We start from the raw sequence: 14405 nt of genomic DNA on the forward strand, positions 1-14405 counted from the left end.
AACACATACTGACTTCTGAATGGAGCCTTACAGGGGGATGATCAATGACAGGGGGGTGATCAGGGAGTCTATATGGGGTGATCAGGGGTTAATAAGTGACAAAGGGGAGGGGTGTAGTGTAGTGTGGTGATTGGTGCTACTAACAGAGCTGCCTGTGTCCTCCGGTGGTCGATCCAAGCAAAAGGGACCACCAGAGGACCAGGTAGCAGGTATAGTAGATGCGGTTAACAAAACAGCATCTAATATACCTTTTTGGGGTTAAACAATAAATAAAAATTGCATCTACAGCCTGCCAGCGAATGATCGCTGCTGGCAGGCTGTAGATCAACTTCTTAGCTGCGCGTCGCTGTGAATAACCCGGCCGCCTGCAGGACGCATCCCTGCGTTAGTCAGTCGGGAGATGGTTAATTACTGAAATTATACATTTGTATTAGAAAAAAAGCTCTAAAGTGGCCCATTTTGAGCCTTAGCAACGCTGCTCTGTCTTCTGTTTAACAGAAGACAGAAGAGTGTTGCTAAGGCTCAAAATGGGCCACTTTAGAGCTATTTTTCTAATACAAATGTATAATTTCAGTAATTAAAGTATAATAGATAGTATCATTGCCCCAACACATTACAAAAATAAAAAAAAGAATGACAGTTACACTTTAAAGCCCACCCCCATTCAATAAAAATAAAATAAAAATCTATATATTTTTTTACATTACCTGGGGAACAAACAGACCACTTACATGATGCCATTCTTTTCATCTGATGCCTGATGTATAATGTGCAATTGGTAGCCTAAGGCACTTCCTGTTGTTCTTGGATTGGTTAGCACAGTTCACTAAAAGAGGTTCTGCAGTTTGTTTAAACTGATTATCTATCCTCTGGTTAGATCATCAGCATCTTGTCGGCGGGGGTCTGTACAGAGCTTAGCCCCGCCCAGTCCAGTTGATACTAGTCATGACGTAACTGGGCCTGCGGTAAACAGCGAGAAGGCAGCGGCTCTCCCGTTGATCAGATGCTGATGATCTATCCAGAGGATAGATCATCAGTTTAAACAAACTGCAGAACCCCTTTAAGCAGTGCTAGCCAATCCAAGAGCACGACTGGACAAGTAGGAAGTGGTTTAGGCTAGCAATGTATAGAGTGCACCAGTCTGGAAAGAAATGTGGCCAATTAGGATGGCAGAAGAGGGTCTGAAGATTTGTGGAACTAAAAGGATGGAAAGGAGGTCACTATGTAAATGATGTGTCCGTTTCCCAGTTAAGGTCAATTTTGTTTGTTGACCTGGAATTTTGTTTTGAGTAAAGAGAAATCTTCCTTACTGACTAGTTTCTTCATTAGATAAAACACTACCTCTATTTCATGCCTCTATAAAACAGCACTGGGTCAAATTACCACAAACTCCCAACAAATTGCAGAACTCTGCCAGGTGAGAATTAACATGTTGCTTTCTATGCTTCACTTTGTGTTGTACTTTTACTATAGTCATTGGATGTAATCAGAGAATTGTGCTTGTTGTGATGTCAGGTTGTTACAGGAAAGCCTCTCGGTGTCATTTCTGTTACAACTCATGCTTTTCATGTAAATTGTGTACTATATTGAAATGTGAATATATAAAACAGAAAACTTGTTTGAATTTTTTTAATAAACAAAATACAATTTATAAATAGGTTATGTAATAAATTACAAGACACATTAAGAAATTCTCATTGTGCTGTTAAGTCCCATTTTAGTAGATTTCAGATGCTTCTGATGCGGAAGTAGGTATAACAACTCCCTGCTTCTGTAACATTCGAAGGACATCCAATATTGCATCTAACTCTGTTCTAAACTTCTCCAGCTCCGTGTTCTTTTGTTGCACAAGCCTCTTCCATTTCTCAACTTCTTTGACTTGTGCAGCTTCAGCCACGTGACGTGTTCGGTCAATTATCTGCAAATAGACAGCAGTATTTTTTTCTACTGACAAATGGTGGCACAGTTTTGTAATTTGATAAAGCTCACATACACTAGTGAAAAGAATGAGTGCAAGCCAGCCCACTAGATACTCAAGCGAATGGCGAGATGCTGTTGAGTCCCACTATATCAGGCATGTCCAAACCGCGGCCCTCCAGCTGTTGCAAAACTACAACGTATCATTGACTTGAATGGGTCTGCAATATACAGCGCGGTGGGAAGCAGAGGCACAGATCGGAAGCACTTCAAAGCGCTTCGGTGGGCTTTTGGGTCCGTGCCTCCACAAAAGATAGGACATGTCCTATCTTTTGCCAAATATTGCTGATCGCGGACCCATTTAAATCAAACCGCAATTTGCAGTCCGCAGCATGGGCATGAATGGCCTACAGTTGTGTGAATGAGCCCTTAGTCTCATAATTGACATTGTGAGACTAGTGGAATCTACAACATTTAATGTCTTAAATCATCCATACAATCCCCCACTTAGTCATCTGATGAGACGTGTCAGCATCATTCATGTCTTGCTATAATTTACCTATTCATTAAATATTGTACGAGTGCTTCTAGTTGGTAAAAGTTAGCTAATGAAAGCTTGAGTCGCTGCAAGAGAAGCTGCAAACATATTCATGATGCTTCCAGTGTTAGACATGCATTTCAGTTAGAAGAGGTCTGCCAGTCTACCTGTTGGAGTTCTTGCTCCCTTTGCGAATGCCTGATTTCCATGTGTTTGATTTTACTTTCAAGTGTTAAAAAGTGCCTCATTTCTGGACTGTGACATTCCTTGGCCATCTTTAATTCCTCGAACAGGTTTGCCATCTTTTGGACAGAAAGTGAAAATGTTATTTTGAGAAATCTTTAATAATATACCTAAGCCAAAGGTAACTGCTTTTAGAACTTTCGGAGGAGCGCAAGCGCTCTGCATAATATGCATACATTATTCTTCCCATAGTTAATCAAATATCACAACTTTTGGATAAAACATAATGATGATTATACCAATGATTTACATTAAACCAGACATCCAGCTATCTCAGCTGCGACCAGTGACTTGAGAGAAGCTACAGCGACTATGAAGTAATCTAAAATGCAACTCTGGTCTCATCAGAGCAGAGAGCGGCAACCTGCAGCAAGCATGCCAGCGGTGGCACGCAGACCGCTTTCTGATGGCACTCCAGCTGTCACCAAATGACGGCAAGACTTTTCAGTCTTGTGGCCATTAGTTGGATGGCACGCCACCGCGCTGTACCTCTGAACATAAAGATCTTCAGACGAGTCATGAACGACACATCTGCTAGGCCCAGAGGAGCGATAGCAGAGAGTGGCACTCTGCTACCCTACAGGCTGGCTGCTACGGTGCCTCACCGCTGTGCATCTCCTCCTCCTCAGGACTGCCACAAAATGCTACCAGAGGTATTTAAATGTACTGAGAGTTTGTGTGTGATCAGATTCGGGGTGGGGAAACCAGCATGTGACCTGGTTGGGACTGGGAACAGGAAGGTGAGCTTGGGGAGAGGAGCATGTCACCAGATTTTGGGAAGGGAGGGGGGGTGAGCTCGGGGTAATGAGCATGTGACCAGATTGGGATGGGTGGGGGGGCAGGATTGTGAGCTTAGGGACATGGGGGATGAGCACTGTGACCACATTGAGGGTTGGTGAGCCTGAACAAGATTGCTGGGAGATAGGGGAGGCTGGTTATGAAGGGAATACTTTGGGGGATTGTGGGAGGGAGTGATGAGCCTGAAAATGATTTCTGGGGGGGATGGGGAACAAACTAACTGACTACTTTGGGGGGCACAGTGGGGATGGTCAGATCTAAGTGTGATTGGTGCATCTCTGTAGGGGTCACCAGTATATGGGGTACCAATATATGTAGGACAGTGGTGGGGAAGGAAGGCCCTCAGGCACTTAAAATGAGTGAGGGCTGCTCTTCCCTACTGTCAGTGTAAGTGTACGGTTGGTGGGGGCTAGTCACCCATATATTGGTCCCTTAGGAGGATTCTGTGGAGCAGTGACAATCTTTACTATTTTTCTGAAAAGTTGTAAACCTCTAACCCGTGCAGGTCAGGCAGTGTTGTTGAGAATTTTGGGACAAAGCTAGTAAATACCTGGTTTATGTCACATAGTTATATTACTTTCCCATATGGCTCGGCACACTGTGCGCTTCAGCTTTGATTTTATTTTTAAATCAGCACGCCGTACAGAAAACGTTGCTGACCCCTGCATCAGAGGCTCAAGTTGCTGTTCTGTTTCTCCCCCATGCTTTGCACTGTAGCTACTTCAGAATGGTTTGTATGTGTTGTGTAAGCACAAGAATTACAACAAGGAGAGAATGATTGGAATCTACAAACAACTATATACTGCTAGTCGAAAAACAGGTAATGGCCACATACATTTAGAGCAAAAGCTCTGTATTATTTGATCAGATCTAAACATTAGCAAACACAAAAAAAAAAAAAAAGAATCTATCATCCTATGAATTTTTGTTAAAGGGGTTGTCTGGGTTCAGAGCTGACCCGGACGACATACCCATAATTTCACTAAGGCAGTCTCCCTGACTTGAGCATCGGAGCAGTTCATGATCGCGCAGGGCAAGGGTTCTTTTATTTACAATAACACACTGCTGGCGGAAGCTTCTGCCCAGCAGTGTGTTCGGTGACGTCACCGGCTACGATGGGGGGGGCTTTAGCGCTGCCATAGCCGTTTTACGTAACTCCACAAAATGCCTTTGCCCTGCGCGATTCATCGCAGGGCAAAGGAGAGCATCGGAGCATGAACTGCTCCAATGCTCAAATCAGGGGGCTGCCCGGGTGAAAATGGGAGTATGTCCGGGTTCAGCTCTGAACCCGGACAACCCCTTTAACCACTTCAGCCCCGCTAGGTGAAACCCCCTTCATGACCAGAGCACTTTTTACACTTCGTCACTACACTACTTTCACCGTTTATCGCTCGGTCATGCAACTTACCATACAAATGAATTTTACCTCCTTTTCTTCTCACTAATAGAGCTTTCATTTGGTGGTATTTCATTGCTGCTGGCATTTTTACTTTTTTTGTTATTAATCAAAATGTAACGATTTTTTTGCAAAAAAATGACATTTTTCACTTTCAGCTGTAAAATTTTGCAAAAAAAAACGACATCCATATATAAATTTTTTGCCAAATTTATTGTTCTACATGTCTTTGATAAAAAAAAATGTTTGGGCAAAAAAAAAAAATGGTTTGGGTAAAAGTTATAGCATTTACAAACTATGGTACAAAAATGTGAATTTCCGCTTTTTGAAACAGCTCTGACTTTCTGAGCACCTGTCATGATTCCTGAGGTTCTACAATGCCCAGACAGTAGAAAACCCCCACAAATGACCCCATTTCGGAAAGTAGACACCCTAAGGTATTCGCTGATGGGCATAGTGAGTTCATAGAACTTTTTATTTTTTGTCACAAGTTAGCGGAAAATGATGATGTTTTTTTTTTTTTTTTTTTCTTACAAAGTCTCATATTCCACTAACTTGCGACAAAAAATAAAAAATTCTAGGAACTCGCCATGCCCCTCACGGAATACCTTGGGGTGTCTTCTTTCCAAAATGGGGTCACTTGTGGGGTAGTTATACTGTCCTGGCAATTTAGGGGCCCAAATGTGTGAGAAGAACTTTGCAATCAAAATGTGTAAAAAATGACCGGTGAAATCCAAAAGGTGCACTTTGGAATATGTGCCCCTTTGCCCACCTTGGCAGCAAAAAAGTGTGACACATCTGGTATCACCGTACTCAGGAGAAGTTGGGGAATGTGTTTTGGGGTGTCATTTTACATATACCCATGCTGGGTGAGAAAAATATCTTGGTCAAATGCCAACTTTGTATAAAAAAATGGGAAAAGTTGTCTTTTGCCAAGATATTTCTCTCATCCAGCATGGGTATATGTAAAATGACACCCCAAAACACATTCCCCAACTTCTCCTGAGTACGGCGATACCAGATGTGTCACACTTTTTTGCTGCCAAGGTGGGCAAAGGGGCACATATTCCAAAGTGCACCTTTCAGATTTTGCAGGCCATTTTTTACACATTTTGATTGCAAGGTACTTCTCACACATTTGGGCCCCTAAATTGCCAGGGCAGTATAACTACGCCACAAGTGACCCCATTTTGGAAAGAAGACACCCCAAGGTATTCCGAGAGGGGCATGGCGAGTTCCTAGAATTTTTTATTTTTTGTCACAAGTTAGCGGAAAATGATGATTTTTTTTTTTTCTCTTTTTTCCTTACAAAGTCTCATATTCCACTAACTTGCGACAAAAAATAAAAAATTCTAGGAACTCGCCATGCCCCTCACGGAATACCTTGGGGTGTCTTCTTTCCAAAATGGGGTCACTTGTGGCGTAGTTATACTGCCCTGGCAATTTAGGGGCCCAAATGTGTGAGAAGTACTTTGCAATCAAAATCTGTAAAAAATGACCGGTGAAATCCGAAAGGTGCACTTTGGAATATGTGCCCCTTTGCCCACCTTGGCATCAAAAAAGTGTCACACATCTGGTATCGCCGTACTCAGGAGAAGTTGGGGAATGTGTTTTGGGGTGTCATTTTACATATACCCATGCTGGGTGAGAGAAATATCTTGGCAAAAGACAACTTTTCCCATTTTTTTATACAAAGTTGGCATTTGACCAAGATATTTTTCTCACCCAGCATGGGTATATGTAAAATGACACCCCAAAACACATTGCCCAACTTCTCCTGAGTACGGCGATACCAGATGTGTCACACTTTTTTGCTGCCAAAGTGGGCAAAGGGGCACATATTCCAAAGTGCACCTTTCGGATTTTGCAGGGCATTTTTTACACATTTTGATTGCAAAGTTCTTCTCACACATTTGGGCCCCTAAATTGCCAGGGCAGTATAACTACGCCACAAGTGACCCCATTTTGGAAAGAAGACACCCCAAGGTATTCCGTGAGGGGCATGGCGAGTTCCTAGAATTTTTTATTTTTTGTCGCAAGTTAGTGGAATATGAGACTTTGTAAGGAAAAAAGAAAAAAAAAGAAAAATCATCATTTTCCGCTAACTTGTGACAAAAAATAAAAAATTCTAGGAACTCGCCGTTCCCCTCACGGAATACCTTGGGGTGTCTTCTTTCCAAAATGGGGTCACTTGTGGCGTAGTTATACTGCCCTGGCAATTTAGGAGCCCAAATGTGCAAGAAGTACCTTGCAATCAAAATGTGTAAAAAATGGCCTGCGAAATCCGAAAGGTGCACTTTGGAATATGTGCCCCTTTGCCCACCTTGGCTGCAAAAAAGTGTCACACATCTGGTATCGCCGTACTCAGGAGAAGTTGGGCAATGTGTTTTGGGGGGTCATTTTACATATACCCATGCTGGGTGAGAGAAATATCTTGGCAAAAGACAACTTTTCCCATTTTTTTATACAAAGTTGGCATTTGACCAAGATATTTTTCTCACCCAGCATGGGTATATGTAAAATGACACCCCAAAACACATTCCCCAACTTCTCCTGAGTACGGCGATACCACATGTGTGACACTTTTTTGCAGCCTAGAGGCCCAAATTCTTTTTAGGAGGGCATTTTTAGACATTTGGATCCCAGACTTCTTCTCACACTTTCGGGCCCCTAAAAAGCCAGGGCAGTATAAATACCCCACATGTGACCCCACTTTGGAAAGAAGACACCCCAAGGTATTCAATGAGGGGCATGGCGAGTTCCTAGAATTTTTTTTTTTTTTGCATAAGTTAGCGGATATTGATTTTTTTTTTGTTTTTTTCTCACAAAGTCTCACTTTCCGCTAACTTAGGACAAAAATTTCAATCTTTCATGGACTCAATAGGCCCCTCACGGAATACCTTGGGGTGTCTTCTTTCCGAAATGGGGTCACATGTGGGGTATTTATACTGCCCTGGCTTTTTAGGGGCCCTAAAGCGTGAGAAGAAGTCTGGAATATAAATGTCTAAAAATGTTTACGCATTTGGATTCCGTGAGGGGTATGGTGCGTCCATGTGAGATTTTATTTTTTTGACACAAGTTAGTAGAATATGAGACTTTGTAAGAAAAAACAAACAAAAAATTTCCGCTAACTTGTGCCAAAAAAAATGTCTGAATGGAGCCTTACCAGGGGGGGGGGGGGGGGGGTGATCAATGACAGGGGGGTGATCAATGACAGGGGGGTGATCAATGACAGGGGGGTGATCACCCATATAGACTCCCTCATCACCCCCCTGTCATTGATCACCCCCCTGTAAGGCTCCATTCAGACGTCCGCATGATTTTTACGGATCCATGGATACATGGATCGGATCCACAAAACACATGCGGACGTCTGAATGGAGCCTTACAGGGGGTTATCAATGACAGGGGGTGATCAGGGTGATCACCCCCCTGTCACTGATCACCCCCCCTGTAAGGCTCCATTCAGACATCCGCATGATTTTTTACGGATCCATGGATCGGATCCACAAAACGCATGCGGACGTCTGAATGGAGCCTTACAGGGGGGTTATCAATGACAGGGGATGATCAGGGTGATCACCCCCCTGTCAATGATCACCCCTCCTGTAAGGCTCCATTCAGACGTCCGCATGATTTTTACGGATCCATGGATACATGGAGCGGATCCACAAAACACATGCGGACGTCTGAATGGAGCCTTACAGGGGGGTTATCAATGACAGGGGGTGATCAGGGTGATCACCCCCCTGTCACTGATCACCCCTCCTGTAAGGCTCCATTCAGACATCCGCATGATTTTTTACGGATCCATGGATACATGGATCGGATCCACAAAACGCATGCGGACGTCTGAATGGAGCTTTACAGGGGGGTTATCAATGACAGGGGATGATCAGGGTGATCACCCCCCTGTCATTGATCACCCCCTGTAAGGCTCCATTCAGACGTCCGCATGTGTTTTGCGGATCCGATCCATGTATCCATGGATCCGTAAAAATCATGCGGACGTCTGAATGGAGCCTTACAGGGGGGTGATCAATGACAGGGGGGTGATCAATGACAGGGGGTGATCAGGGAGTGTATATGGGTGATCACCCGCCTGTCATTGATCACCCCCCTGTAAGGCTCCATTCAGACGTCCGTATGCTTTTTGCGGATCCGATCCATGTATCCGTGGATCCGTAAAAATCATACGGACGTCTGAACGGAGCCTGACAGGGGGGTGATCAATGACAGGGGGGTGATCAGGGAGTTTATATGGGGTGATCATGGGTGATCAGGGGTTTATAAGGGGTTAATAAGTGACGGGGGGACGGGGGGGGGGGTGTAGTGTAGTGTAGTGTGGTGTTTGGTGCGACTGTACTGACCTACCTGAGTCCTCTGGTGGTCGATCCTAACAAAAGGGACCACCAGAGGACCAGGTAGGAGGTATATTAGACGCTGTTATGAAAACAGCGTCTAATATACCTGTTAGGGGTTAAAAAATTCGGATCTCCAGCCTGCCAGCGAGCGATCGCCGCTGGCAGGCTGGAGATCCACTCGCTTACCTTCCGTTCCTGTGAGCGCGCGCACCTGTGCGCGCGCGTTCACAGGAAATCTCGCGTCTCGCGAGAAGACGCGTATATGCGTCCAGGAGGAATAAAGCAACCACCTCCCGGACGCATATATGCGTACAGCGGTCGGGAGGTGGTTAAAGGGCTTCTGTCACCCCACTAAAGTGATTTTTTTTTTTTGGGCTAGTGAAATTAGTTATATTGCGATATATGACAATATAATTGTGTTACTTACTTTGATCCAGCAGTTTCTTCAAAAAACGAAGTTTTATCATAAGTAAATTCGGTCTCTAACAGCAAGTAGGGCGGCTACTTGCTGCTAGCTGCTGCAGAAATCCGCCCCCTCGTCGTGTTGATTGACAGGGCCAGCCGGGATCTCCTCCTCCGGCCAGCCCTGTCGGCATTTCAAAAATCGCGCGCCTCTGTTGATTCGGCGCAGGCGCTCTGAGATGAGGAGGCTCGTCTCCTCAGCACTCCCTCAGTGCGCCTGCGCCGATGACATCACCGAAATAGAAGACGTCATCGGCGCAGGCGCACTGAGGGAGTGCTGAGGAGACGAGCCTCCTCATCTCAGGAGCGCCTGCGCCGAATCAACAGAGGCGCGCGATTTTTGAAATGCCGACAGGGCTGGCCGGAGGAGGAGATCCCGGCTGGCCCTGTCAATCAACACGACGAGGGGGCGGATTTCTGCAGCAGCTAGCAGCAAGTAGCCGCCCTACTTGCTGTTAGAGACCGAATTTACATATGATAAAACTTCGTTTTTTGAAGAAACTGCTGGATCAAAGTAAGGCTACTTTCACACTAGCGTTCGTCGGTCCGCTCGTGAGCTCCGTTTGAAGGGGCTCACGAGCGGACCCGAACGCAGCCGTCCAGCCCTGATGCAGTCTGAATGGAGCGGATCCGCTCAGACTGCATCAGTCTGGCGGCGTTCAGCCTCCGCTCCGCTCGCCTCCGCACGGACAGGCGGACAGCTGAACGCTGCTTGCAGCGTTCGGGTGTCCGCCTGGCCGTGCGGATCCGTCCAGACTTACAATGTAAGTCAATGGGGACGGATCCGTTTGAAGATGCCACAATATGGCTCAATCTTCAGGCGGATCCGTCCCCCATCGACTTTACATTGAAAGTCTGGACGGATCCGTCCGAGGCTATTTTCACACTTAGGCTGTTATATGCTAAAATAATGCAGACGGATCCGTCCTGAACGGAGCCTCCGTCTGCATTATTATGATCGGATCCGTTCAGAACGGATCCGATCGAACGCTAGTGTGAAAGTAGCCTTAGTAACACAATTATATTGTGATATATCGCAATATAACTAATTTCACCAGCCCAAAAAAAAAAATATCACTTTAGTGGGGTGACAGAAGCCCTTTAACTTTCGTCTGGTTGGTCTTTACATGCTTCTTGCTGAGCTATTAATTTCCTTTTGGCCCAAAGTAAACTACATCCAAAATTGTATTTATTTGATTAATACAAATTTGTAATGAACTAAGATTGTGTACAATGTGGTTCTTGATAAACGTCTTCCATAATTTCTACAAATTGATGTAAAATGATGCAAATGAGTCATTCTGGGTCAGGTCAAGCACGCGTCACATACCTCTTTTTGTAGCGTTTCCTCCCTGATTCGTGAAACAGCCAGAGTCTCTCTGTCCTTCTGTAGATCAACAACTTGCTTTTGAAGGTGCTTTATATGGATCTGCAGGAATACAGGGAAGTAATTTTTTTTACATTAGGGAAGTAACTGGAATATACTTACTGGTAATTTCCTTTCATGAGTCCTCCACAATGGCACTACACTGAGATGACCCTCCTCTAACCATGTAGGGACAGGAAGAATACATTGCCCCTTTTCCTCAGGGTCTCGCTAGATCTGGAAAGCCTACAAATTGAACAGCACCAGACACCAAGCACTGTATCTTATATGTCCTATATTTTTTATCCATGGGATCCAGTAATGAACCAATGTCCACAAAGGGCAGCGTGTTAGAATTCCCAACTAGCTTTGCCAGGGAAATGTTCCCCATAGGGCAAGCCGAAAGCACAGACTCATCATCATCATCACTGGAGGCCAAAACAGCTTCATATTTGTGACCTTCCATTCCATTTCAATTAAGGCATGAAGGTTTTTATGTACAGGAAAACATGTCTGTTTTTCTGCTCCAGACCACTGAACAGCTCATCTTGAACTTTTTCATCAAGTAAATTTAGAGTTGCCCGTAAAACTTCAATTAATTCTTTTGTCATCAGAGGGAAATAAATATTCTTTATACAGACGAGTCATCAGCGTCTGAGTTAGGCTCAGACCGAGTCAGAATCTGACAAAGAGCGACCAGAAGAAATAACCTTACTCTCCCCCCCTCTCTTAGACATAAAAAGTATGGGCTCAGAGATTGCAAAACCTGCTATGGCTGAACGCATCTCCTGCCTAATAATATCCACGAACTTCCTCTCTCAAATTTAGAACCAAATCTTTAGCTATATGAGATTTCTGACATGAGAATATGAACTACTTTTCAATGTAATCCCCTTTGACTTCAACACACTTATTCTGCTTCGCCTCCAGTTATCAGATGCCCTCAGAAAAGAAGAAGACTTCTTGCTGCTGCAGGAATCCTGTTACCACCTCTTTGATTGCATTATCATCAGGAAATTGTTCCTTGCGCAGAAATTTCTTCAGGTTCCGAAAGAGAAAGTAATTACTGGGAACCAGGTCTGGACTGTAGGGTGGATGGTTAAGCTCCCTGATAGCAGCTTGTGATTTGTGAGACTTGTAAGCTTGTTGAAGCATAGGTGTCTCCAGTAATTGTGTGGCATTAATTCTAGTAATAAAATGTCTCCTGTATCCCCAAAAACTGTTTCCATGATCTTTCTAGCTGACTGCTGCACACAGAATTTCTTTGGAGTTGGTGACCCCTTGTGCTTCCATTGCATGTACTCTTGTTTCGACTCAAGATCATGGTGGTGAACCCATGTTTCATCACCTGTAATAATTTGGGAATCAAAGTCTCCTGGATTTTCTCTAAGCATGTGTAAATTCTTTTGGCTAAATTGCTGGCGACAAGTTTTTTGCTCAGGCGTCAACATTTGTGGTACCCACCAGAAACTGACCTTTGACATAATTAAAACTGAATGATACTGGAGACTGTGCCAACTGAAATGCCTAATTCATGAGCTATAACACGACTTTAACCCAACAATCTTCAAAATCATGGCCTTCACTTTACGGCACATTTCCTCTGCAGTTCATGCTCCGCTGCTCTCCTTTGCCCTGCACTAAATCACGCAGGGCAAAGGCATTTTCTGGAGTTCCAGTGATGTACCGGACTCTCCATGGGGCTGCCAGGCAGAGGCTTCCGCCCAGCAGTGAGCCCGGTAAGGTCACTGGCACTGATGGGCGGGCTTTAGCGCCGCCCTAGCCTGTAAAACGAATAGGGCAGTGCTAAAGCCCACCCATCAGAGCTGGTGACATTACCGAACACACTGCTGGGCGGAAGCCTCCGTTCGGCAGTGTGTTATGGTAAATAAAAGAGCCATTGCCCTGCACGATCCAGCAAGGGCAAGGGAGAGCATCGGAGCATGACATGCTCCGATGCCATCAGGGGTGCTGACTGGGTGAAAATATGGGTATGTCCGGAAAACCCCTTTAAGTTTAGGTACAGATTAAGCCTTATGAGCGGTTTCTTTCTCACTAACCATGATGCACACCAGGAAAGAAACATAAGAGAATTCAAAACATGAGCCATATGAGCAACACATATGCTGTAACTTACAACTGTAGTACACTGGGAAGTCTCCATGCTGTCTCCTAACTCAGATATAATTATAGGAGGACAGCTAGAACTCAGATCAGCGGGAGACCTCCACCTTGAACTTCTCGCCAGCAATTACTCCAGCCCTCACCATGCATAGCGTGGACCCACTCCAGAAAGGGGAAACAGACATCACTTACCCACCTCAATCAGGCCCCCTCTGATGTCATATGCCAGGCTGAAAATATTAGAAAGCAAAGGGGCTGTATTAAGACCGGATGGACTCCAGTGTCCAGACACCACATACGCGATCACTGTCTGGTGCTATAGCAAATAAGAGGAAGGAGGAGTTGTATGCCGTATCTAAATAACTACACTGCCTGCATGTGGCAGGTTTTCCATGTACACTGACGAACAAAAGGGTAATGTTTTGAACTTTTGTCTCTCAGGCTCTATATCTCACCATCCATTGCAGCTTCGAACGCGAGACTAACATCATTTTATAGACAATCTTGGCTATCTCATACATAAACTGGACTTGCAACTATTTAGCATATGATTAGAGTCTTGTCATGTAACCGCATTGTTATTGTTTTGCTCCTAAAATTCTAAATAAAATTAAAATTTTTATTATTTTGTTAGTATTTTGTAAATCCATCTTTGGCTTTCAACACTGCCTGAATCCTTCTGGGCATGCTCTTGATCAGATTCAAGCATGTCTCAACCGAAATCTGTTCCCAGTTCCCAATGTTGGTGCAAACTGGTTGATTCACTTGGGTACAAATAAAGCTTTTTATTCAACTCTACCCACAAGTGTTCGATTGGGCTAATACAGCACCTCTACTTCATTGTCACTGAACAATTTCTTTGCCAATCTCGTTGTATGCTTCGGGTCTTTGTCCCGCTGGAACACTACAGGTGAAACTCGAAACTCAAAAAATTTGAATATCGTGCAAAAGTCCATTTATTTCAGTAATGCAAATTAAAAGGAATTGCATTAATGCAGTTTAAAATTAGAATTTTGTGAAAAGGTTCAATATTCTAGGCTCAAAGTGTCACACTCCAGTCAGCTAATTAATTCATACCCCCTGAGCAAAGGGGACCTGAGATTGTGACTTTGGGGTTTCATAAGCTGTAAGCCATAATCATCCACATTATAACAAAGGCTTGAAATATCTCACTTTGCATGTAATGAGTCTCATATG

At 44.3% G+C, this 14405-nt stretch overlaps 1 protein-coding gene across 2 annotated transcripts in view; it reads right to left on the reverse strand.

Annotated features, from left to right (window-relative positions):
- Positions 1–1621: 1621 nt before the first annotated feature.
- The window catches only part of CEP162 (centrosomal protein 162), an 87048-nt gene continuing 74264 nt past the window's right edge, over positions 1622–14405 (reverse strand). For both annotated transcript variants that reach the window (XM_044289986.1, XM_044289985.1), the window contains exons 24-26: positions 11049–11147; positions 2623–2757; positions 1622–1918 (exon numbers count right to left, since the gene is read on the reverse strand). In XM_044289986.1, coding sequence (XP_044145921.1) covers positions 1718–1918; positions 2623–2757; positions 11049–11147 — 435 coding nt within the window. In that variant the 3' untranslated portion in view covers positions 1622–1717. The remainder of the gene's footprint in view (positions 1919–2622; positions 2758–11048; positions 11148–14405) is intronic.

The sequence above is a fragment of the Bufo gargarizans genome, chromosome 4, assembly GCF_014858855.1.
Source record: "Bufo gargarizans isolate SCDJY-AF-19 chromosome 4, ASM1485885v1, whole genome shotgun sequence".
NCBI lineage: Eukaryota > Metazoa > Chordata > Amphibia > Anura > Bufonidae > Bufo > Bufo gargarizans.